The 27,220-nt window shown below is 51.7% G+C and overlaps 1 protein-coding gene across 1 annotated transcript in view; it reads left to right on the forward strand.

Annotated features, from left to right (window-relative positions):
- LOC144609245 (ADP-ribose glycohydrolase MACROD1-like) overlaps window positions 1-27,220 on the forward strand; it is a 794,541-nt gene that overhangs the window by 714,502 nt on the left and 52,819 nt on the right. Inside the window, exon 6 of the mRNA XM_078427668.1 lies at window positions 20,427-20,545. Within this exon, the coding sequence (XP_078283794.1) occupies window positions 20,427-20,545 (119 nt within the window). The remainder of the gene's footprint in view (window positions 1-20,426; window positions 20,546-27,220) is intronic.

Here is a 27,220-nt window from a genome sequence, read left to right on the forward strand (position 1 = left end):
ACTCTCAATCAGTACCCCGTTCCTGCCCTCTCCCCATACCCCCTCACTCCGCTATCCTTAAGAGCTCTATCCAGCTCTCTCTTGAAAGCATCCAACGAACTGGCCTCCACTGCCTTCTGAGGCAGAGAATTCCACACCTTCACCACTCTCTGACTGAAAAAGTTCTTCCTCATCTCCGTTCTAAATGGCCTACCCCTTATTCTTAAACTGTGGCCCCTTGTTCTGGACTCCCCCAACATTGGGAACATGTTTCCTGCCTCTAATGTGTCCAATCCCCTAATTATCTTATATGTTTCAATAAGATCCCCCCTCATCCTTCTAAATTCCAGTGTATACAAGCCCAATCGCTCCAGCCTTTCAACATACGACAGTCCCGCCATTCCGGGAATTAACCTAGTGAAACTACGCTGCACGCCCTCCATAGCAAGAATATCCTTCCTCAAATTTGGAGACCAAAACTGCACACAGTACTCCAGGTGCGGTCTCACCAGGGCCCGGTACAACTGTAGAAGGACCTCTTTGCTCCTATACTCAACTCCTCTTGTTTAGTCTAGTTTAGTTTAGAGATACAGCGCGGAAACAGGCCCTTTCGGCCCACCGAATCCACGCCGACCAGCGATCCCCGCACGCTAACACTATCCTACACACACTAGGGACACTTTTTACATTTACCAAGCCAATTAACCTACAAACCTGCACGTCCTTGGAGTGTGGGAGGAAACCGGAGATCTCGGGGAAAACCCACGCGGGTCACGGGGAGAACGTACATTCCTTCTCTCCCGAACGTACAACCCCATTCCTTCTCTCCCGAGATGCCCGACCCGCTGGGTCACTCCAGCATTTTGTGCCTGCCGGTAAATGGATTGATTGTAATCGTGTGTTGTCTTTCCGCTAACTGGATATCACGCAACAAAAAGCTTTTCACTGTATCTTGGAGCACGTGACAATAAACTTAACTAAGTTAACGGAACTAAATGCTGCACCAGACAGTGCAATCTGCATAAGAAAATAACTGCAGATGCTGGGTTACTGACCTGCTGAGTTACTCCAGCATTTTGTGAATACATCGATTTGTACCACAAGGACCCAAACAGTCTTTCCAGGTGAGACAAAGGTTCACCTGCACCTCCTCCAACCTCATCTATTGCATCCGCTGCTCTAGGTGTCAACTTATTTACATCGGCGAAACCAAACGCAGGCTCGGCGATCGCTTCGCTCAACACCTGCGCTCGGTCCGCGTTGGCCAAACTGATCTCCCGGTGGCCGAGCACTTCAACTCCCCCTCCCACTCCCAGTCTGACCTTTCTGTCATGGGCCTCCTCCAGTGCCATAGTGAGGCCCACCGGAAATTGGAGGAACAGCATCTCATATTTCGCCTGGGCAGCTTGCAGCCCAGTGGTATGAACATTGACTTCTCCAACTTTAGATAGTTCCTCTGTCCCTCTCTTCCCCTCCTCCTTCCCAGATCTCCCTCTATCTTCCTGTCTCCACCTATATCCTTCCTTTGTCCCGCCCCCCCTGACATCAGTCTGAAGAAGGGTCTCGACCCGAAACGTCACCCATTCCTTCTCTCCCGAGATGCTGCCTGACCTGCTGAGTTACTCCAGCATTTTGTGAACAGTGCAATCTGCATGCAGCCCAACTGCCTTCGTACAATTATTCAGTGTCTCTGTGGCTTCCGAACATATATCCCTATTAATAATAATCGGCTTACTTTAAAAAATGTGTTGATCTGCTGCCGCTGAGAAGGAGATGTGAGAGTCTTCGGGTCTCGTTATGCTCAGATGCTAATCTAGAATTTTATTTTTGTCGCCGTTTGACGATAGACAATGGACAATAGGTGCAGGAGGAGGCCATTCAGCCCTTCAAGCCAGCACCGCCATTCAATGTGATCATGGCTGATCATTCTCAATCAGTACCCCGTTCCTGCCTTCTCCCCGTACCCCCTGACTCCGCTATCCTTAAGAGCTCTATCTAGCTCTCTCTTGAATGCATTCAGAGAATTGGCCTCCACCGCCTTCTGAGGCCGAGAATTCCACAATGCATCCTGCATTGCCTGCGAATGTGGGGGTTGACCGGGCTGAACGTAAAGCAGAAAAACGCGCGCACAACGAGCGATCGCTCGTTCATCCACGGGCGGTCACGGTGGCGCAGCGGTAGAGTTGCTGCCTCGTCCCGTTTACAGCGCCAGAGACCCGGGTTCGATCCCGACTACGGGCGCTTGTCTGTACGGAGTTTGCGCGTTCTCCCCCGTGACCTGCGTGGGTCCTTTTAGAATGATGAGAGGAGATCTTATCGAAACGTATAAGATTATTAAGGGGTTGGACACGTTAGAGGCAGGAAACATGTTCCCAATGTTGGGGGAGTCCAGAACCAGGGGCCACACAGTTTAAGAATAAGGGGTAGGCCATATAGAACTGAGATGAGGAAAAACCTTTTCAGTCAGAGAGTTGTGAATCTGTGGAATTCTCTGCCTCAGAAGGCAGTGGAGGCCAATTCTCTGAATGCATTCAAGAGAGAGCTGGATAGAGCTCTTAAGGATAGCGGAGTCAGGGGGTATGGGGAGAAGGCAGGAACGGGGTACTGATTGAAAATGATCAGCCATGATCACATTGAATGGCGGTGCTAGCTGGAAGGGTCGAATGGCCTCCTCCTGCACCTATTGTCTATTGTCCCCGAGATCTTCGGTTTCCTCCCACACTCCAACGACGTACACATTTGTGGGCTAATTGACTTGGTTCAAACGTAACATTGTCCCCAGTGTGTGCGTGTGGGATAGTGTCCGTGTGCGGGGATCGCTGGTCGGCGCGGACTCGATGGGCCGAAGGGCCTCCTTCCACGCTGTATCTCCGAACTAAGCTAAACATCGTAAATGTGTCGGAAGGAACTGCAGATGCTGGTTTAAACCGAAGAGAGGCACAAAAACCTGGAGTAACTCAGCGGGACAGGCAGCACCTCGACCCAAAACGTCACCCATGCCTTCCCTCCAGAGATGCTGCCCGTCCCGCTGAGTTACTCCAGCTTTGCGTGTGAACATCTTAAAAGTTCATCGGCGGTTGGCGTTGAACTAAAGGAGAACTCTGCCCTTCTGGGAATATTTCCAGGTGGTTTATGGCCTCTCATCTAAAGGGCAATGCTTCCTCAGTGCTGCACTAGGAGTGTTAGCTCTGGAAGTTGAAAACTAGCACGGTGGCGCGGCGGTAGACTGGAGACATGTTTCCTTCCTCTAACGTGTCCAACCCCTTAATAATTTTATACGTTTCGATAAGATCCCCTCTCATCCTTCTAAATTCCAGTGTATACAAGCCTAGTCGCTCCAGTCTTTCAACATAAAGACTCACCGGGAGAACGTACAAACAGTGGAGATACAGCGTGGAGACAGGCCCCTTCGGCCCATCGAGCCCGTTCCGACCAACAATCCCGCACACCAACACTATCCTACGCACACTGGGAACAATTTACACCAATTAATCTACGCCTTTAGAGCGTGGGAGGAAACCGAAGGTGTCGGAGAAAACCCACGCGGGTCACGGGGAGAACGTACAAACTCCGTACGGACAAGCGCCCGTGGTCGGGACGGAAGCCGGGTCTCCGGCGCTGCATTCGCGGTTAGGCAGCAACAGTTGATCAGCCATGATCATATTGAATGGCGGTGCAGGCTCGAAGGGCCGAAAGGCCTACTCCTGCACCTATTTTCTATGTTTCTATGTTAACTCTACCGCTGCGCCACCGTGCCGCACTTCAGAGACACTGCGCGGAAATAGGCCCTTCGGCCCACCCAGTCCGAGCCGACCACACGCTAACACAACCAGGAACAACTTACATCTATACCAAGCCAAGTAACCTACAAATCTTTGGAGTGTGGGAGGAAATTGAAGATCTCGGAGAAAACCCACGCGGGTCACGGGGAGAACGTACAAACTCCGTACGGACAAGCGCCCGTGGTCTGGATCGAACCCGGGTCTCCGGCGCTGCGTTCGCTGTAAAGGCCGCAACTCCACCCTGGCCGCCTGCAGTTCTTTCCTACGGATGGTACTGCTAGCACGTTTTTTTTATCCGCTGAAATCTTCCCTTCAGAAACCGACGCGCTCAGAACAGTTGCCTTCGTGGTGAATTAAGCAATGGCAATAAGACATAGGTCATCTCACACTGATGCCTTCCCTCTTCTCTGCAATTCATTAATCTGCTCCTGCACTTCGGCTCTTAAAATAGAGTGAATCAAACAGAGCTTCGGGTCGCTTGGTGTCTATGTATTTAGCCCGATTAGCAACGAGGCAACTGCACTATGGGGACTCCTCGAAATCACCCCCTCTTGCAGCAAAGGAAATAAACCTCGCCTGTTCCAGCCCATTACCGATTTCAGGAGGGAGCTGGGATTTTGTTTCATCTGTTCGAATAATCTTTTCGTTTTAATTCTCTTTGCAGAATCTTTAGTTTAGTTTAGAGATACAGCGTGGAAACAGGGCCCATGCCGACCGGGAATCCCCGCACATCAACACTACCCTACGCACACTCGGGACAGTTTTAACATCCACCAAGCCTATTAACCTACACACCCGCACGTCTTTGGAGTCTGGGAGGAAACTGAAGATCTTGGAGAAAACCCACGCAGGTCACGGGGGAGAAACATAGAAAATAGGTGCAGGAGAAGGCCATTCGGCCCTTCGAGCCAGCACCGCCATTCAATATGATCATGGCTGATCATCCAACTCAGTATCCCGTACCTGCCTACTCTCCATACCCCCTGATCCCTTTAGCCACAAGGGCCACATCCAGCTCCCTCTTAAATATAGCCAATGAACTGGCCTCAACTACCTTCTGTGGCAGAGAATTCCACAGATTCACCACTCTCTGTGTGAAGAAATGTTTTCTCATCTCGGTCCTAAAAGACGTCCCCCCTTATCCTTAAGCTGTGAACCCTGGTTCTGGACTTCCCCAACATCGGGAATAATCTTCCCGCATCTAGCCTCTCCAACCCCTTAAGAATTTTATATGTTTCTATAAGATCCCCCCTCAATCTTCTAAATTCCAGTGAGTACAAGCCGAGTCTATCCAGTCTTTCTTCATATGAAAGGCCTGCCATCCCAGGGATCAATCTGGTGAACCTTCTCTGTACTCCCTCTAAGGCTAGAATGTCTTTCCTCAGATTAGGAGACCAAAACTGTACGCAATACTCCAGGTGCGGTCTCACCAAGGCCCTGTACAACTGCAGCAGAACCTCCCTGCTCCTATACTCAAATCCTCTTGCTATCCTCTTGGGAGAACGTGCAAACTCCGACAAGACAGCACCCGAGGTCGGGATCGAACCCGGGTCCTCCGGCGCTGCTTTCGCTGTGAGGTGGCAACTCTATCGCTGCGCCACCGTGACCGCCCATAGAGGCCCTACAACGCTGCTGACCGTGGGTGCTTGTCTGTGCGTTCTCCCCGTGACCTGCGTGGGTTTTCCCCAGGAGAGCCGTCGCAGAGGAGGTTTCCGAGAACGATCCCGTGGATGAGTGGGCTAACCTATGACGAGCATTTGTCGGCACTGGTCCTGTGCGCGCTGGAGTTTAAGAAGGATGAGGGGGGGACCTCATTGAAACGTATAGAATAGTGAAAGGCCTGGATAGAGTGGATGTGGAGAGGATGTTTCCACTAGTGGGAGAGTCTAGGACCAGAGGGCACAGCCTCAGAATTAAAGGACGTTCCTTTAAAAAGGGGATGAGGAGGAATGTCTTTTGTCAGAGGGTGGTGAATCTGTGGGATTCGTTGCCACAGACAGCTGTGGAGGCCAGGACGATGGATATTTTTAAGGTGGAGATTGATGGATTCTCGATGCTGGTTTAAACCAAGGTAAGACACAAGGCTGGAGCGACTCAGCGGGTCAGGCAACATCTCTGGAGAGAAGGAATGGGTGACGTTTGGGTCTCGAACCGAAACGTCACCCATTCCTTCTCTCCAGAGACGCTGCCTGACCCGCTGAGTTACTCCAGCATCTTGTGATACCTTCGATTTTTACCAGCATCTGCAGTTATTTTCCTGCACAACTAAAAGTCTGTAGCCTCCTTTTGCTCTGGTATTTCATTTCATTCTTCACATGTTTAAACCATAATGTTTCATTCTTAATTGTTCGTAGGTTCGTGTCGCTACTTGCGAGCGGAGCACCGAGGCACATTTGTACAGGGCATTGGTGAGACCACACCTGGAGTATTGCGTACAGTTTTGGTCTCCTAATCTGAGGAAAGACATTCTTGCCATAGAGGGAGTACAGAGAAGGTTCACCAGATTGATCCCTGGGATGGCAGGACTTTCATATGAAGAAAGACTGGATAGACTCGGCTTGTACTCGCTGGAATTTAGAAGATTGAGGGGGGATCTTATAGAAACTTACAAAATTCTTAAGGGGTTGGACAGGCTAGATGCAGGAAGATTGTTCCCGATGTTGGGGAAGTCCAGAACAAGGGGTCACGGTTTAAGGATAAGGGGGAAGTCTTTTACGACTGAGATGAGAACGTTTTTTTTCACACAGAGAGTGGTGAATCTGTGGAATTCTCTGCCACAGAAGGTAGTTGAGGCCAGTTCGTAGGCTATATTTAAGAGGGAGTTGGATGTGGCCCTTGTGGCTAAAGGGATCAGGGGGTATGGAGAGAAGGCAGGTACGGGATACTGAGTTGGATGATCAGCCATGATCATATTGAATGGCGGTGCGTACAGGCTCGAAGGGCCGAATGGCCTACTCCTGCACCTATTTTCTATGTTTCTATGTTTCTATTCCTTGTATGTGTACATACTTCGCTAATAACATGTATTCAATTCAATTCAATTTGAAGAGGGGACCGTTTCAAGTTAGTACCTGATGTTTCGAGAAAAATATAAGCAAGCAGAGTGGTTAAGCCTTCTCTATGTTCGGTTTGTCATCGTTCTGGGCTACTTTCGTAAACCCCCACCCTCCAAACCCAACCCCCGCCTCATTTAATTGCCAAGCACAACAGCAGGGCCTTCAGAAACGACCGTCTCCGAGCCTAATCCTTGGGAACGTCAGCCAGCGCGGAGTAATAAATCTTACGATTCCCTGACATTCATGTCTTCCATCTGAGCCAAAAAAAAACCGCTCTTGTAAACACTGTCCTTTAATTATTGGCATCTCTGAGGCCGTAACAGTTTAGGAGCTGGAGTCTCTGCACTGCTCGCTGTTAAAGTACACAGTGGTTAAAATATGACAGTGGCGCGCGGGGCCTGTGGGAGCGGCGTGCTATTTATACGGGGAAGTTTGTACCATCTGCTGCACCCGTCCGAGCTGTTCAGCGTTCCTGCGTTCCCTGTAACTCTCTTGATTGCGCTCTGATACGTCGAGCGCAGATCTGTCGACGGGTTGCGAAGGGCGCAAACAGGAGGCCCGGCGACACCAGGGCAGCCTGCTCTAGGGTTGCCAACTTCCTCACTCCCAAATAAGGGACAAAAGGTGACGTCACCGCCCCCCCTCCCCCCCCCGCGCCCCACTTGACCTCACCCAGTCAGCGGCCACGTGCTCCCGCTCCGCCAATGGCGGCCGCCCGGGCCATGAGGCAAGTTGCTACACTACCTCCGTAGCCCTGGGCCTACACTGTCCGGGCCACACTGTCCGGGCCTACAGTGTCCGGGCCTACAGTGTCCGGGCTTACAGTGTCCAGGCCTACAGTGGCCCCCGGGCCTACAATGTCCGGGCCTACAGTGGCCCCCGGGCCTACAGTGTCCGGGCCTACAGTGGCCCCCGGGCCTACAGTGTCCGGGCCTACAGTGTCCGGGCCTACAGTGTCCGGGCCTACAGTGTCCGGGCCTACACCGCGCCAGAGACCCAGGTTCGATCCTGACTACGGGTGCTTGCCTGTATGGAGTTTGTGGGTTCCTCCCCGTGATCTGCGTGGGAATTTTCGGGCCCTTCGGCTTCCTCCCACACTCCAAAGACGTGCAGATTGCTGTAAATGTAAATTGTCCCCAGAGTGTGTGCAGAATGGCGTTAGTTTGCGGGGATCGCTGGTCAGAGCGGAAACAGTGGGCCGAAGGGCCTGTTTTCATGCTGCACCTCCGAAATAAAAACCAAAACGGAACTATTCCTGCCCTCAGAGTGCGCGGCAGGACAGTGCGGAAGGAGCCGGAAGCTCTATCTAACCCCTGCCGAATCTGCACTTGGTGCTAAAATGAGGGGGCAAGTTGATGTGGCAGGGTGGAACAAGAGGTCTACGCCAGTCTAATTAGGGTTGCCAACTGTCCCGTATTAGCCGGGACATCCTCATTAGAAGGATGAGAGGGGATCTTATTGAAACGTGTAAGATTATTAAGGGGTTGGACACGTTAGAGGCAGGAAACATGTTCCCAATGTTGGGGGAGTCCAGAACCAGGGGCCACAGTTTAAGAATAAGGCGTAGGCCATTTAGAACGGAGATGAGGAAAAACCTTTTCAGTCAGAGAGTTGTGAATCTGTGGAATTCTCTGCCTCAGAAGGCAGTGGAGGCCAATTCTCTGAATGCATTCAAGAGAGAGCTAGATAGAGCTCTTAAAGATAGCGGAGTCAGGGGGTATGGGGAGAAGGCAGGAACGGGGTACTGATTGAGAATGATCAGCCATGATCACATTGAATGGCGGTGCTGGCTCGAAGGGCCGAATGGCCTCCTCCTGCACCTATTGTCTATTGTCTATCCCGTATTTTGGGCTAAATTGGTTTGTCCCGTATGGGATCGTCCTTGTCCCATATTAGGCCCGGGGTGCGCTGTAGGCCCGGACACTGTAGGCCCGGACACTGTAGGCCCAGACACTGTAGGCCCGGGGGCCGCTGCAGGCCAGGACACTGTAGGCTAACGGAGGGGAGCGGGGCCGAGTGTGTTCGCCTCACCGGGAATGCGTAGCAACCCACCTCCCGGCCCGGGGCGGCCGCCATTGGTGGAGCGGGAGCACGTGGCCGCTGGCTGGGTGAGGTCACGTGGGATGCGGGGGCAGTGACGTCACCTGTTGTCCCGTATTTGGGAGTGAGGTAGTTGGCATCCCCTCAGCGGCAGGGTGGAGAAAGAGGTCAGCTCCAGTCTAATCTCAGCTGACGTTGTGCGGGAAGTGGAAGGTGTTCTCCCGGTGGGAAACACCGCCAGTTAAAGTAGACAAATCAGCGGAATTTTAAGCAGCATCGACGAGGGTCTCTACAGCACCCCCTCCACCCCAAGTCTGGACACAAAATGCTGGAGTAACTCAGCGGGTCAGGCAGCATCTCAGGAGAGAAGGAATGGGTGACGTTTCGGGTCGAGACCCTTCTTCAGACTGATGTCAGGGGAGGGGGCGGGACAAAGATAGGATGTAGTCGGAGACAGGAAGAATACTGGGAGAACTGGGAAGCGGGAGGGGGATGGAGAGAGTGGGAAAGCAAGGGCTATCTGAAGTTAGAGAAGTCAATGTTCATACCGCTGGGGTGTAAACTAACCCCAAGCGAAATACGAGGTGCTGTTCCTCCAATTTGCGCTGGGCCCTCACTCTGACAACGGAGGAGGCCCAGGACAGAAAGGTCAGATTGGGAGTGGGAGGGGGAGTTGAAGTGCTGAGCCACCGGGAGATCAGGCAGGTTAAGGCGGACAGAGCGGAGGTGTTCAGCGACACGCGACGGGCAGCACGGTGGCGCAGCGGTAGAGTTGCTGCCTTACAGTGAATGCAGCGCCGGAGACTCAGGTTCGATCCTGACTACCCTGACTCCGTACGGAGTTTGTACGTTCTCCCCGTGACCTGCGTGGGTTTCCTCCGAGATCTTCGGTTTCCTCCCACACTCCAAAGACGTACAGGTATGTAGGTTAATTAAACATAGAAACATAGAAAATAGGTGCACGAGTAGGCCATTCGGCCCTTCGAGCCTGTATGCACCGCCATTCAATATGATCATGGCTGATCATCCAACTCAGTATCCTGTACCTGCCTTCTCTCCATACCCCTTGATCCCTTTAGCCACAAGGGCCACATCTAAATCACTCTTAAATATAGCCAATGAACTGGCCTCAACTACCTTCTGTGGCAGAGAATTCCACAGACTCACCACTCTGTGTGAAGAAATGTTTTCTCATCTCGGTCCTAAAAGACTTCCCCCTTATCCCTAAGCTGTGACCCCTTGTTCTGGACTTCCCCAACATCGGGAACAATCTTCCCGCATCTAGCCTGTCCAACCCCTTAAGAATTTTATATGTTTCAATAAGATCCCCCCTCAGTCTTCTAAATTCCAGCGAGTACAAGCCGAGTCTATCCAGTCTTTCTTCATATGAAAGTCCTGCCATCCCAGGGATCAATCTGGTGAACCTTCTCTGTACTCCCTCTAAGGCTAGAATGTCTTTGCTTACTGGGTAAATGTAAAAATTGTCCCTAGTGTGTGTAGGATAGTGTTAATGTGCGGGGATCGCTGGGCGGCGCGGACTCGGTGGGCCGAAGGGCCTGTTTCCGCGCTGTATCTCTAAATCTAAAATCTAAATTTATAGAAGTGGGAGGAGTTGGCTGCGCCTAACGGCTGCGGCTCTCTGGCAGTCTGTTTGTCTTTTTTTCTTTTTTTTGTTTGTGTCGGTGTTGGGATGGTTTTTGTTTCTGTTTTTGGCTGTCTGTGGGGGGGGGTGTGTGGAGGGGTGGGGTGGGGCGGGGGAAACCTTTCCTTTATTAGGTCTCTTCCCCGGGGCGCAGCTCGCCCGCGGGGCCTTCCATCGCCCGCGGGGCCTTCCATCGCCCGGCGCGGCTCGGCCCGGCCCGGCCGCTGGACTTAACATCGCCGGCGCGGCTCGGCCGCGGGACGTTTCAGTGCCCGGTGCGGCTCGGCCGCGGGGCCTTCCATCCCCTTGCGGGGTGCTGTGCATGTCGTTTGCCTCGGTAGGGGTCGAGCTGCCTGTACGTGGGTGCGGTGGGAAGAGAGTGCCTCCATCACAGTGAGGGGGTGTTTGGAGTCACTGTGATGGATGTTTGTGTTGGGGTCGGGTGTCCTGTGTTCTTTTCTTTTTTTGCTGTGTCTTGTGACTGCTGAAATTTCGTTCGGTATTTATACCGAATGACAATAAAGTTTTGTTATACTGTTATACTGTTATAAATCTAAAATAATAACCGATTTCACTATCGCCGGGAGCAGGCCACACACCTTTTGTTCACCTTGAACAACCTATTTTGCAAAAAGGGGAATAAAACGCCCAGACGTGACCGGGTTTTTTTCCCGCTATGCTCGAAACTGCTTCCTGCCCGGTTTCTACTTCCCGCAATAATGCCAGAGGTAATTAAACCGGGCAGCCGTGCCTCTGAGCATTTTATTAGTGGCAGCCAACTAAACTGCCTCATATTACTGTCACAGTTTTACAGCGAGGGAGACTTATTATCTTTCAGCTCGGATGCTTGTCAGATTTTATTACTGAGGCAATTGATGGCCGAAAATTGGTGGACATTGTGTTCCTCTAATGCGTAATTGTCATTTACAGAAATTCAGTTGTAATTATAGACATATTGAATTTCAGCGGTAATTATAACAGTTAAACACAGGAGCCTTTTTGTTGTGAGGCTGCTGGTGTTGTGCGTTCCTTGGATGACCGAGTTCGTTTGCCGCATGCAAACCTTGTGCCGGAGAGGGATATTAATGCTCGTCTTTGTTGTGGGAAACTTGTTTGTAAGGTCAGGAGTAGAATTAGGGAGGGGGGGTTTACTAGGTTAATTCCCGGAATGGCGGGACTGTCATATGTTGAAAGACTGGAGCAACTAGGCTTGTACACACTGGAATTTAGAAGGATGAGAGGAGATCATATCGAAACGTATAAGATTATTAAGGGGTTGGACACGTTAGAGGCAGGAAACATGTTCCCGATGTTGGGGGAGTCCAGAACAAGGGGCCATAGTTTAAGAATAAGGGGTAGGCCATTTAGAACTGAGATGAGGAAAAACCTTTTCAGTCAGAGAGTTGTGAATCTGTGGAATTCTCTGCCTCAGAAGGCAGTGGAGGCCATTTCTCTGAATGCATTCAAGAGAGAGCTGGATAGAGCACTTAAGGATAGCGGAGTCAGGGGGTATGGGGAGAAGGCAGGAACGGGGTACTGATTGAGAATGATCAGCCATGATCACATTGAATGGCGGTGCTGGCTCGAAGGGCCGAATGGCCTCCTCCTGCACATATTGTCTATTGTCTATTGTCCTCGAGATCTTCGGTTTCCTCCCACACTCCAACGACGTGCACGTTTGTGGGCTAATTGGCTTGGTTCAAACTTAAAATTGTCCCCAGAACCAGGGGCCACATTTTAAGAATAAGGGGTAGGCCATTTAGCGCTGAGATGAGGACAAACTTTTTTCACCCAGAGAGTTGTGAATCTGTGGAATTCTCTGCCACGAAAGGCAGTGGAGGCCGATTCGCTGGATGTTTTCAAGAATGAGTTGAATTTAGCTCTTGGGGCTAACGGAATCAAGGGAGAGGGGGGAGAAAGCTGGAACGGGGCACTGATTTTGGATGATCAGCCGTGATCATTTTTTTTTTAGATTTAGAGATACAGCGCAGAAACAGGCCCTTCGGCCCACCCAGCGCCGCCCAGCGATCCCCGCACATTAAAACTATCTTACACCCACTAGGGACAATTTTTAAAAAACATTTGCCCAGCCAATTAACCGACAAACCTGTACGTCTTTGGAGTGTGGGAGGAAACCGAAGAACTCGGAGAAAACCCACGCAGGTCACGGGGGGAACGTACAAACTCCGTACAGACGGCGCCCGTAGTCAGGATCGAACCTGAGTCTCCGGCGCTGCAATCGCTGTGAGGCAGCAACTCTACCGCCGCGCCACCATGTTGAATGGCGGTGCTGGCTCGAAGGGCCGAATGGCCTTTTCCTGCGTTTTTTTCTATTTTTTCAATGTTTCTATGTTTCTGGACCATTCGTCCCATCAAGTCTACTCCGCCATTCAATCCTGGCTGATCGATCTCTCCCTCTCAACCCCATTCCCCTGCCTTCTCCCCGTGGCTCCTGACGCCCGCTCTACTCAAGAATCTATCTATCCCTGCCTTAAAAATATCCGCTGACCACTGCCATTCTGCGGCAATGAATCCCGCAGATTCACCACCCTCTGACTAAAGAAATTCCTCCCCATGTCCTTGCTAAAGGAACGTCCTTTAATCCCGTCTTGAGTCGGCAGAGCTGGCAAGAGCGTAGCGGGAGCCGGCTGCCTGAAGGCGGCACGGTGGCGCAGCGGTAGAGTTGCTGCCTCACAGCGCCGGAGATTCCGGTTCGATCCTGACCACGGGAGCTTGTCTGTACGGAGTTTGTACGTTCTCCCCCTGACCTGCGCGGGTTTTCTCCGAGATCTTCGGCTTCCTCTCACACTCCAAAGACATACGGGTTTTGCAGGTTAATTGGCTTGGTATAAATGCAAATTGTCCCTAGTGTGTGTGTAGTATAGTGTTAATGTGCGGGGATCGCTGGTCGGTCCTGCTGAGTTTCTCCAGCGTTTTGTGTCCATCTTCTGCCTTTCTGTGTGTCAGGATTGAGCCTCATTGACATCCAGCCCCTTTAATACTTAAAACAGCGCGGTATGACACGGTCTCTCTCCCACAAACAGACACAGGCCATCTTAAACTGCCGCTGATAGGGACACAGATAGGGTTGCCAACTATCGCACTCCCAAATACGGGACATGGTGACGTCACCGCCCCGCGCCCCACACGGCCTCACCCAGCCAACGGCCACGTGCTTCTTCGACCCGAAACATCACCCATTCCTTCTCTCCAGAGATGCTGCCTGACCAGCTGAGTTACTCCAGCTTTTTGTGTCTGCCCGGGAGGCGGGTTGCTACGCAACCTCCGTTAGGCGGCGCCGTGGACTCCGGGCCTACACTGTCCGCACCGCACCTACACTGTCCGGAAGCTAGGCACAGATTTTAACCAGCATTGGCAGTTTTTTTTTCCTACCACACTGTCCGGGCCTACACTGTCCGGGCCTACAGTGTCCGGGCCTACACTGTCCGGGCCTACAGTGTCCGGGCCTACACTGTCCGGGCCTACACTGTCCGGGCCTACACTGTCCGGGCCTACACTGTCCGGGCCTACACTGTCCGAGCCTACAGTGTCCGGGCCTACACTGTCCGGGCCTACACTGTCCGGGCCTACAGTGTCCGGGCCTACACTGTCCGGGCCTACACTGTCCGGGCCTACAGTGTCCGGGCCTACACTGTCCGGGCCTACACTGTCCGGGCCTACAGTGTCCGGGCCTACAGTGTCCGGGCCTACAGTGTCCGGGCCTACACTGTCCGAGCCTACACTGTCCGGGCCTACAGTGTCCGGGCCTACACTGTCCGGGCCTACACTGTCCGGGCCTACACTGTCCGGGCCTACACTGTCCGGGCCTACACTGTCCGAGCCTACAGTGTCCGGGCCTACACTGTCCGAGCCTACAGTGTCCGGGCCTACAGTGCCGCCCCAGGCCCAATACAGGACAAGGGCGGTCCTGTACGGGACAAAGCAATTTAGCCCAAAATACAGGATGTCCCGGCTAATACGGGACAGTTGGCAACCCTACCAACAGGGTCTCTCCCACAAACAGACGCAGGCCATCTTAAACTGCGAGACACACACAGGGCCCTGCCTATTTGCCATATTGTGTGCTGGGGTTATCTCTGTGCCTGCTGTATGAGATTGTTTCCTCCGTTCCTCTATTGCAATGCCCTGGATCACTAAACACAGCATGCGTGCGTGTCAGAACAACAGGCGCTGCGTACAAATTAGATTGTAACGCGCCTCGATGGACACCAAGCCAACTATTCTTTTATTTCCCCAACCCCCCCCCCCCCCCCCCTTCTTGACTTCAGTTTAGTGCAGCAAGCAACTGCAGGTGCTGGTTTAATCTGAAGATAGACACGGAAGGCTGGAATCACTCAGCGGGACGGGCAGCATCTATGGAGAGAAGGAACGGGTGACTTTTCGGGTCAAGACCCTTCTTCAGACTGGTTAGGGGATAAAGGGAAACGAGAGGTATAGATGGTGATGTAGTGAGATGAAGAACAATGAATGAAAAATACGCAAAAAAGCAACGATGATCAAGGAAATATAGAAACATAGAAACATAGAAAATAGGTGCAGGAGTAGGCCATTCGGCCCTTCGAGCCAGCACCGCCATTCAATATGATCATGGCTGATCATCCAACTCAGTATCCTGTACCTGCCTTCTCTCCATACCCCCTGATCCCTTTAGCCACAAGGGCCACATCTAACTCCCTCTTAAATATAGCCAATGAACTGGCCTCAACTACCTTCTGTGGCAGAGAATTCCACAGATTCACCACTCTGTGTGAAAAAAAACTTTCTTATCTCGGTCCTAAAAGACTTCCCCCTTATCAATAGACAATAGACAATAGGTGCAGGAGGAGGCCATTCGGCCCTTCGAGCCAGCACCGCCATTCAATGTGATCATGGCTGATCGTTCTCAATCAGTACCCCGTTCCTGCCTTCTCCCCATACCCCCTGACTCCGCTATCCTTAAGAGCTCTATCTAGCTCTCTCTTGAATGCATTCAGAGAATTGGCCTCCACTGCCTTCCGAGGCAGAGAATTCCACAGATTCACAACTCTCTAACTGAAAAAGCTTTTCCTCATCTCAGTTCTAAATGGCCTTAAACTGTGGCCCGTTGATCGCTGTTTGTTGGGTGAGAACGAGAAGCTGGTGCGACTTGGGTGGGGGAGAGAGGGAGAGAGAGAGAGAGAGGGAATGCTGGGGCTACTTGAAGTTAGAGAAATCAAAACTGATGACACTGGGCTGTAAGCTGCCCAAGCATAATATGAGATTTGACCGGTTAGCACGCAACAAAAGCTTTTCACTGTACCTCGGTACACGTGACAATAAACGAAACGAAACTAAAACTAAATATATTAGCCCCGGGTGCAAACCCTGTAACCATATCTCTGAGCTGGATCCCATCAGAACGAAAGGGATTATTGAAAGAAAGCTACAGAGAGCTTAAAATTAATTATATAAGAAAATAACTGCAGATGCTGGTACAAATCGAAGGTATTTATTCACAAAATGCTGGAGTAACTCAGCAGGTCAGGCAGCATCTCGGGAGAGAAGGAATGGGTGACGTTTCGGGTCGAGACCCTTCTTCAGACTGATGTCAGGGGGGCGGGACAAGGGAAGGATATAGGTGGAGACCGAACTTATCTCTACCTACCTCGACTCCATCCTATCCCCCCTGGTCAAATCCCTCCCCACCTACGTCCAAGACACCTCACACGCTCTCCATTTCCTGGATAACTTCCGGTTCCCAGGCCCCCACTCCCTCATTTTCACCATGGATGTCCAGTCACTCTACACTTCCATCCCCCACAAGGATGGTCTCGAAGCCCTCTGTTTCTTCCTCGACCGTAGAACCAGCCAATCCCCATCGACCAACACTCTCCTCCGCCTAGCAGAGCTGGTTCTTACCCTCAACAACTTCTCCTTTGACTCCTCCCACTTCCTCCAAACCAGAGGCGTGGCTATGGGCACTCGCATGGGCCCTAGCTACGCCTGCCTCTTTGTTGGGTACGTCGAACAATCCCTGTTCCAGACGTACACTGGCCCCATCCCCGAACTCTACCTCCGCTACATCGACGACTGCATTGGTGCTACCTCTTACACCCATGCAGAACTCACTGACTTTATACACTTCACCTCCAATTTCCATCCTGCTCTTAAATATACCTGGACTATCTCTGACATCTCCCTCCCGTTTCTGGACCTCACCATCTCCATCACAGGAGAAAAACTAGTGACGGACATTTATTACAAGCCCACCGACTCGCACAGCTATCTGGACTACACTTCTTCCCACCCGGTCCCCTGCAAAAAGTCTATCCCCTACTCCCAATTCCTCCGTCTACGCCACATCTGCGCCCGGGATGAGGTGTTTCACACTAGGGCTTCCGAGATGTCCTCGTTTTTCAGAAAACGGGGCTTCCCCTCCTCCATTATAGATGAGGCTCTCACTAGGGTCTCTTCTACATCCCGCAGCTCCGCTCTTGCTCCCCATCCCCACACTCGCAACAAGGACAGGATCCCCCTCGTTCTCACCTTCCACCCCACCAGCCAGCGGATCCAACATATTATCCACCAACATTTCCGTCACCTACAACAGGACCCCACCACTGGCCATATCTTCCCATCCCCTCCCCTCTCTGCGTTCCGCAGAGACCGTTCCCTCCGCAACTCCCTGGTCCACTCGTCCCTTCCTACCCAAACCACCCTAACCCCGGGCACTTTCCCTTGCAACCGCACGAGATGCAACACCTGTCCCTTTACCTCCCCCCTCAACTCCATCAAAGGACCCAAACATTCTTTCCAGGTGAGACAGAGGTTCACCTGCACCTCCTCCAACCTCATCTATTGCATCCGCTGCTCTAGATGTCAACTTATCTATATCGGCGAAACCAAGCGCAGGCTCGGCGATCGCTTCGCTGAACACCTGCGCTCGGTCCGCATTAACGCAACTGATCTCCCGGTGGCCCAGCACTTTAACTCCCCCTCCCATTCCCAGTCTGACCTCTCTGTCATGGGCCTCCTCCAGTGCCATGGTGAGGCCCGCCGGAGGTTGGAGGAGCAGCACCTCATATTTCGCCTGGGCAGTTTGCGGCCTGGTGGTATGAACGTCGACTTCTCCAACTTCAGATAGCTCCTCTGTCCCTCCCTTCCCCTCCTCCTTCCCAGATCTCCCTCTATCTTCCTGTCTCCACCTATATCCTTCCTTTGTCCCACCCCCGACATCAGTCTGAAGAAGGGTCTCGACCCGAAACGTCACCCATTCCTTCTCTCCCGAGATGCTGCCTGACCTGCTGAGTTACTCCAGCATTTTGTGAATAAATCGATTTGTACCAGCATCTGCAGTTATTTTCTTATACTCTTAAGATAGAGAGAGATCTGGGAAGGAGGAAGGGACGGGAGGGACAGAGGAACTATCTAAAGTTGGAGAAGTCGATGTTCATACCACTGGGCTGCAAGCTGCCCAGGCGAAATATGAGGTGCTGTTCCTCCAATTTCCGGTGGGCCTCACTATGGCACTGGAGGAGGACCATGACAGAAAGGTCAGACTGGGAGTGGGAGGGGGAGTTGAAGTGCTCGGCCACCGGGAGATCAGTTTGGTTAATGCGGACCGAGCGCAGGTGTTGAGCGAAGCGATCGCCGAGCCTGCGCTTGGTTTCGCCGATGCAAATAGGTTGACATCTAGAGCAGCGGATGCAATAGATGAGGTTAAATGAGATGTGCTTAAAATTAATTGTCTGATTTCTGAGTGGCAAGATTAAGAACAGTTGGATTTCCTGTCTGATTGTATTATTAATCTTTTACAGATCCCACCAATTTCCTCTTTTGGCATTCTCTTAGCAGAAGAGTTCTCTTAGTAAAAGCATGTGTAGGAAGGAACTGCAGATGCTGATTTACACCGAAGATAGGCACAAAATGCTGGAGTAACTCAGCGGGACAGGCAGCATCTCCGGAGAGAAGGAATGGGTGACGTTTTGGGTCGAGACCTTCAGACTGAGAGACAGGGGAGAGGGAAACTAGAGATGTGGAAGGGTGAGGTGTGAAAACGACAGATCAAAGCAGACGATGGCCTTCCCCTCAGCCAACAATGAGCCATTCTACATTTCCTTGATCATCGTCTGCGTTGATCTGTCGTTTTCACACCTTACCCTTCCGTATCTCCGGTTTCCCTCTCGCCCGACTCTCAGTCTGAAGAAGGGTCTCGATCCGAAATGCCACCCATTCCTTCTCTCCAGAGATGCTGCCTGTCCCGCTGAATCACACCAGCTTTTTGTGTACATCCCAACGTTTAAGAAACAATTAGACAGGTACATGGATAGGACGGGTTTGGAGGGATATGGGCCGAACGCAGGCAAGTGGTGGGACTAGTGTAGCTGGGACATGTTGGCCGTTGTGGGCAAGTTGGGCTGAAGGGCCTGTTTCCACGCTGTATCAGTCTGTGACTCTGTGACTGTAAAAGATCTGAACTACAGAGACTTGGGGACATTGGTGTGTCTTTTTGCACTATTATTGTTTGGTTGTTTTTCTGTGTGTGTGTGTGTGTGTGTGTGTGCGTGCGTGCGTGCGTGCGTGCGTGCGTGCGTGCATGCGTGCGTGCGTGTGTGTGTGCATGCGTGTGTGTGTGTGTGTGTGCGCGCGTGCGTGTGTGTGTGCGTGTGTGTGTGTTTGTGTGTGCGCGCGTGCGTTCTTGCATGTGTGCGAGTTTGCATGTGTGCGGCGTGTGTGTGTGTGCGTAGGTGCGTATGTGTGTATGTGTGTGCTTGTGTGTGTGTGTGTGTGTGCGTGCGTACATGTGCGTGTGTGCGGCGTGCGTGCGTGTTTGTGCGTGCGTACATGTGCGTGTTTGTGTGTGCGTGTGCGTGTGTGCGTGCGCGTGTGTGTGAATATCAATTGGTAACTGTCCTCCTGATGCATTTTACTGTTTGTCTGCCTTGTTGTCACCTTCACCTTCAGCCAACGATGAATCATTCTACTTTTCGTTTTTAGTTTAGCTTCGTTTAAAGTTACAGCGTGGAAACACGCCCTTTCGGCCCACCGGGTCCGCGCCGACCAGCGATCCCCGCACACTAACACTATCCTACACCCACTAGGGACAATTTTTACATTTATACCAAGCCGATTAACCTACACACCTGCACGTCTTTGGAGTGTGGGGGGGAAGCCGAAGATCTCGGGGAAAACCCACGCAGGTTACGGGGAGAACGTGCAAACTCCGTACAGACAGCCCCCGTAGTCAGGATCGAACCCGGGTCTCCGGCGCTGCATTCGTCATAAGGCAGCAACTTAGAAGGATGAGAGGAGATCTTATCGAAACGTATAAGATTATTAAGGGGTTGGACACGTTAAAGGCAGGAAACATGTTCCCAATGTTGGGGGAGTTCAGAACAAGGGGCCACACAGTTTAAGAATAAGGGGTCGGCCATTTAGAACAGAGATGAGGAAAAACTTTTTCAGTCAGAGAGTTGTGAATCTGTGGAATTCTCTGCCTCAGAAGGCAGTGGAGGCCAATTCCCTGAATGCATTCAAGAGAGAGCTAGATAGAGCTCTTAAGGATAGCGGAGTCAGGGGGTATGGGGAGAAGGCAGGAACGGGGTACTGATTGAGAATGATCAGCCATGATCACATTGAATGGCGGTGCTGGCTCGAAGGGCCAAATGGCCTCCTCCTGCACCTATTGTCTATTGTCTATTATCTATAACTCTTCCGCTGCGCCACCGTGCTGCCCTTTAGATCGTCGTCGGCTTTGATCTGTCGTTTTCACACCTTGCCCTTCCATATGTCAGTGTCTTCCCCGACTCTCAGTCTGAAGAAGGGTCTCGACCGGAAACGTCGGCCATTCCTTCTCTCCAGGGATGCTGCCTGTCCCCCGCTGAGTTACTCCTGCGTTTTGTGCCCATCTTCTATATTGACAGGTCTCTGGTTTTCCTCCCTCCACAGATGTGATCCACACGGTGGGGCCCATCGTGCGGGGGAAGGAGGAGCTTCCCGAGAAGGTGCTACAAAGCTGCTACGTAACAAGCCTGAAGCTCGCCATCGACAACAACCTTCGAACCATCGTGAGTGATTATTGTTTACTCCTTGTGCAGGAAGGAACTGCAGGAAGGAAGATCGACTGGTTAGCACTGCTGACTGCACAGCACAAACCCAAAAGCTTTTCACTGCACCTCGGCACACTGTAGGCCCGGACCAAACTGAACCAAACGCCTCCACTCAGACCGCCTTGGCCTACCTGATCTCCCCGGTGGCTAAACACTTCAACTCCCCCTCCCATTCCCACACTGCCCTTCCTGTCCCGGGCCTCCTCCACTGTCAGAGTGAGGCCCAGTGCAAATTGGAGGAACACCACCTCAGATTTCGCTTGGGCAGCTTACAGTCCCATTCCAGACACAAAGAGATGGAGTAACTCAGCGGGCCAGGCAGCATCTCTGGAGAGAAGGAATAGGTGATCGTCAGGGAGGGGGGACACCAGAGGCACGGGAAGGTACGGAACAAAATAGAGCAGGCACCGACGACTCTGGAAAGGTAGAGCCCACAATGGTCCATTGTTGGCTGAGGACTCGGGTGGGGGTGGGGCGGAGAGAGAAAGGGTGAAAGCAAGGGTTACTTGAAGTTAGAGAAGTCAATATTCATGCCGCTGGGGTGTAAGCTGCCCAAGCGAAATCTGAGGTGCTGTTCCTCCAATTTGCGCTGGGCCTAGGGGTGCCAACTATCTCACTCCCAAATAAGGGACAAGGTGACGTCACCGCCCCGCGCCCCACGTGACCTCACCCAGCTAGCGGCCACGTGCTCCCGCTCCACCAATGGCGGCCGCCCGGGCCGGGAGGCGGGTTGCTATGTAACCTCCGTTGGGCGGCGCCCGGGCCTTCGAGCCTATACTGTCCAGAGCTACGCTGTCTGGACCTACAATGTCCGGATCTACAGTGTCCGGGCCGACAGTGTCCCGGCCTACAGTGTCCGGGCCTACAGTGTCTGGGCCTACAACGTCCGGGCCTACAGTGTCCGGGCCTACAGCGTCCGGGCCTACAGTGCCCCCCGGGCCTAATACGGGTCAAGGGCGGTCCCGTACGGGACAAACCAATTTAGCCCAAAATACTGGATGTCCTGGCTAATACGGGACAGTTGGCAACCCTAGCTGGGCCTCACTCTGACGGTGGAGGAGGCCCAGGACAGAAAGGTCAGTGTGGGAATGGGGGGGGGGGGGAGTTAAAGTGTTTGGCAACTGGGAGATCGCGTAGGCCAAGGCGGTCTGAGCGGAGGTGTTCAGCGAAACGATCACCCAGTCTGCACTAGGTCTCTCTTGGATGGGCGGTACTGTGCAACAGGTCCGGCAGACTAATTCTGTGAACATGTCTCCCATTACAAATGTAGATTCCACTAATACGCACCTCTTCCAATAATGTGCGCCTTCAGAAAAATAACACAGGCAATGACAACATTGGTAGGATAAGAATTTTCAAAATAGCAGACCTCTATATTTTGATGCAAAATAGTTTTTTGGGGGAGGGGGGGGGGAATACCTTATCAATTAATTGCGATGGAGAGTAGCTACTGGATGTGGAGAATATTAGTTGCTCAAAATTCTCCATATCGGACTAGGTATGTTCCTCAGGCCATGTGCATTGAGCCTTGAAATGCTGCCGTTGGATTTAAAATTTGGGATTTAGGTCTTTCGGTTTTAACAGATAAGTGTAATAAAATAACCGTGAATTCCCAAGTGGAAAAATTGAGGGTTTTAGTTTACACTATAAAACTCCGCACCAATAATAAACGCCAAGAATGCAAAATTTCCATTCCCGTTCATAAGTGATCGGAGCAGAATTAGGCCATTCGGCCCATCAAGTCTACTTAGGGGTTGCCAACTATCTCACTCCCAAATACGGGACGCCCGCGCCCCACGTGACCTCACCCAGCCAGCGGCCACGTGCTCCCGCTCCACCAATGGCGGCCGCCCGGGCCGGGAGGTGGGTTGCCACGCAACCTCCGTTAGGCGAACATACTCGGCCCCACTCCCCGAACATACTCCGTTAGCCTACAGTGTCCGGGTCTACAGCAGCCCCCTGGCCTACAGTGTCCGGGCCTACAGTGTCTGGGTCTACAGCAGCCCCCTGGCCTACAGTGTCCGGGCCTACAGCCTCCCCCGGGCCTACAGTGTCCGGGTCTCCAGCGCCCCCCGGGCCTACAGTGTCCGGGTCTCCAGCGCCCCCCGGGCCTACAGTGTCCGGGCCTACAGCGCCCCCCGGGCCTACAGTGTCCGGGCCTACAGCGCCCCCTGGGCCTAACATGGGACAAGGGCGGTCCCATAGGGGACAAACCAATTTAGCCCAAAATACAGGATGTCCTGGCTAATACGGGACAGTTGGCAACCCTCAGTCTACTCCACCATTGAATCATGGCTGATCTATCTCTCCCTCCTAAGCCCATTCTCCTGCCTTCTCCCCATAACCTCTGACACCCGCACTAATCAAGAATCTATCTATCTCTGCCTTAAAAATATCCACTGACTTGGCCTCCACAGCCGCCTGTGGCAATGAATTCCACAGATTCACCGCCCTCTGCCTAAAGAAATTCCTCCTCATCTCCTTTCTGAAGGAACGTCCTTTAATTCTGAGCCTGTGCCCTCTGGTCCCAGACTCTCCCACTAGTGGAAACATCTTCTCCACACCCACTCTATCTAGGCCTTCCATTTAATTTTGAGAATGAAATGGGCGGCACGGTGGCGCAGCGGTAGAGTTGCTGCCTCACAGCGCCAGAGACCCGGGTTCGATCCCGACCACGGGTGCTGTCTGCACGGAGTTTGTACGTTCTCCCCGTGATCCGCGTGGGTTTTTCCCCAGGAGCTCCGGTTTCATCCCACACTCCAAAGACGTACCGGTTCGTAGGTTAATTGGCTTCAGTAAAAATTGTAAATTGTGTGCGGGACATAGAAACATAGAAACATAGAAAATAGGTGCAGGAGTAGGCCATTCGGCCCTTCGAGCCTGCACCGCCATTCAATATGATCATGGCTGATCATCCAACAGTATCCCGTACCTGCCTTCTCTCCATACCCCCTGATCCCTTTAGCCACAAGGGCCACATCAAACTCACTCTTAAATATAGCCAATGAACTGGCCTCAACTACCTTCTGTGGCAGAGAATTCCACAGACTCACCACTCTCTGTGTGAAGAAATTTTTTCTCATCTCGGTCCTAAAAGACGTCCCCCTTATCCTTAAGCTGTGACCCCTGGTTCTGGACTTCCCCAACATCGAGAACAATCTTCCCGCATCTAGCCTCTCCAACCCCTTAAGAATTTTATATGTTTCTATAAGATCCCCCCTCAGTCTTCTAAATTCCAGCGAGTATAAGCCTAGTCTATCCAGTCTTTCTTCATATGAAAGTCCTGCCATCCCAGGGATCAATCTGGTGGACCTTCTCTGTACTCCCTCTAAGGCTAGAATGTCTTTCCTCAAATTAGGAGACCAAAACTGTACACAATACTCCAGGTGCGGTCTCACCAAGGCCCTGTACAGCTGCAGCAGAACCTCCCTGCTCCTATACTCAAATCCTCTTGCTATGAATGCTAACATACCATTCGCTTTCTTCACTGCCTGCTGCACCTGCACGCTTGCTTTCAATGACTGGTGCACCATGACACCCAGGTCACGTTGCATCTCCCCTTTTCCTAATTGGCCACCATTCAGGTAATAATCAGGACAGCATTAGTGTGCGGGGATCGCTGGTCGGCGTGGAATCTGTAGGTCGAAAGGCCTGTTTCCGAGCGGTATCTCTAAATCGAAAATCGAAAAAGATAAGATATCTTTAAAAATACACGTAACAAACAATCCAACTTGCTTCTGACACGAAGAAACAAGGAACTGCAGATGCACAAAAGTCCACAAAGTGCTGGAGTAACCCAGCAGGTCAGGCAGCATCTCCGGGGAACAAGGGTAGGTGATGTTTCAGGTCGAGACCCATCTTCAGACCATAACACCAGCTCAAGAAGGTCGACCCAAAACATCACCTACAGTATCCAAGCTCTCCAGAGATGGTACCTGACCTGCTGAACTACTCCAGCACTCTGTGTCAATAGACAATAGACAATAGGTGCAGGAGGAGGCCATTCGGCCCTTCGTATCCGTACTGTTCAGTGGAGAGATGGTTCTTGTGGATACATTAAAAAAATGTGAATGACTTTGAATGCGTTTGTTTTTGCACATGGACAAATTGACTGCCCTTTATAGACGTGAAAAGAGATGTGTCTCTTTAAAGTTTCTTTAATTACCGAGAGTAAAGTGTATTCAGTTACAGTTTTGCTAAAGTGAAGAAAACGGCTAGGGTGGCCTAGCAGTAGAGTTGCCGCCTTACAGCGAATGCAGCGCCGGGCACCCGGGTTCGATCCCGACTACGGGTGACAATAGACAATAGACAATAGACAATAGGTGCAGGAGGAGGCCATTCGGCCCTTCGAGCCTGTACGCACCGCCATTCAATGTGATCATGGCTGATCATTCTCAATCAGTACCCCGTTCCTGCCTTCTCCCCATACCCCCTGACTCCGCTATCCTTATCTAGCTCTCTCTTGAAATGCATTCAGAGAATTGGCCTCCACTGCCTTCTGAGGCAGAGAATTCCACAGATTCACAACTCTCTGACTGAAAAGGTTTTTCCTCATCTCAGCGCTAAATGGCCGACCCCTTATTCTTAAACTGTGGCCCCTTGTTCTGGACTCCCCCAACATTGGGAACATGTTTCCTGCCTCTAACGTGTCCAACCCCTTAATAATCTTATACGTTTCGATAAGATCCCCTCTCATCCTTCTAAATTCCAGTGTATACAAGCCTAGTCGCTCCAGTCTTTCAACATACGACAGTCCCGCCATTCCGGGAATTAACCTAGTAAACCTACGCTGCACGCCCTTGATAGACGAGATATATTCTGCATTTTAATGGCATCATCACACATACTGTTCCCCCAAAACGCTGATTGCACTGCGAGAGGCAGAGCGAACGGCGGGTTTTGCCTACTAAAATGGCGGCCGTTACGCTCCTTTGCGTACTGCACTTCAGTGCAGGCGATTTCAACGGAGTGGTCCATCTTGCTCCTCTAGTATCTTTGGTCTTCGCTGTGGACCGGCATCTGCAGTTCCTTCCAATGCCACGTTCAGCCCACGCAATCTCTGCCTACAGGCCCATTGAATGGCTTCCTCAGTATTTTATGCTGTCTGTCTGACAGGTGTGTGAGATTGATTTACCTGTTTAAAACTCCGAGCTCAGTGCTGACCAGTGTTTCACACCGGAGCATCGTGCTGCAAGCAGACACCAACAAAGTATGACCACTGGCCAAAGTACTGATGGCCTCATTGATCAGCAGGATTAATTGCACCTCGCGCTGCCTCGGCAAGGCCAGCAGCATAATCAAGGACCAGTCGGGATCCCGGGCGATCCCTCTTCTCCCCTCCCCCCTCAGGGAAAAGCTAACCTTCGCTTTCCCTCGAAGTTGGACACCACATGCTGGAGTAACTCAGCGGGACAGGCGGCATCTCTGGAGAGAAGGTACGGGTCAATAGACAATAGGTGCAGGAGGAGGCCATTCGGCCCTTCGAGCCAGCACCGCCATTCAATGTGATCATGGCTGATCATTCTCAATCAGTACCCCGTTCCTGCCTTCTCCCCATACCCCCTGACTCCGCTATCCTTAAAAGAGCTCTATCTAGCTCTCTCTTGAATGCATTCGGAGAATTGGCCTCCACTGCCTTCTGAGGCAGAGAATTCCACAGATTCACAACTCTCCGACTGAAAAAGTTTTTCCTCATCTCAGTTCTAAATGGCCGACCCCTTATTCTTAAACTGTGTGGCCCCTGGTTCTGGACTCCCCCAACATTGGGAACATGTTTCCTGCCTCTAACGTGTCCAACCCCTTAATAATCTTTTATTTTATACAGAGTTTACTCACTCTACCCGATCTATTCCTCTCATGATTTTATACACTTCTGCTTCATTGACCCCCGGTCACAGAGGCAGTGTCGATAACCTTTAATGGCGATAGGAGCAACCTTTACTGGAGTTTGGATGTGTAAAGATGAACTGAGTGTCAACAGGACTCGGCTCATCACAAGCAGTTTGCAACAGCTACCTGATCCCATAACAAACAGGGCAGATTAAGAGCCGACAGTCCTGCCACATCCAGTGATAAGTTAAGTACTGCACAGATACGATGCAGTCTCACAATCCCACACTGAATGTCAGGTCCGAATGACGTATGATGAAAGAATGGGCCGACTGGACTTGTATTCACTGGAATTTAGAAGGATGAGAGGGGATCTTATAGAAACATGTAAAATTATTAGGGGATTGGACAGGCTAGATGCAGGGAAAATGTTCTCCATGTTGGGGGAGTCCAGAACCAGGGGGTCACACAGTTTAAGAGTAAGGGGTAGGCCATTTGGGACTGAGATGAGGAAAAACCTTTTCACTCAGAGAGTTGTGAATCTGTGGAATTCTGAAGGCAGTGGAGGCCGATTCACTGGATGTTTTCAAGAGGGAGTTAGATTTAGCTCTTAGGGCTAACGGAATTGAGGGATATGGGAAGAAAGCAGGAACGGGGTACTGATTTCGCATGATCAGCCATGCGGCACGGTAGCGCAGCAGTAGAGTTGCTGCTTTACAGCGAATGCAGCGCCGGAGACTCAGGTTCGATCCTGACTACGGGTGCTGCACTGTAAGGAGTTTGTAAGTTCTCCCCGTGACCTGC

Source organism: Rhinoraja longicauda, chromosome 34, assembly GCF_053455715.1.
Source record: "Rhinoraja longicauda isolate Sanriku21f chromosome 34, sRhiLon1.1, whole genome shotgun sequence".
Classification (NCBI taxonomy): Eukaryota; Metazoa; Chordata; class Chondrichthyes; order Rajiformes; family Arhynchobatidae; genus Rhinoraja; species Rhinoraja longicauda.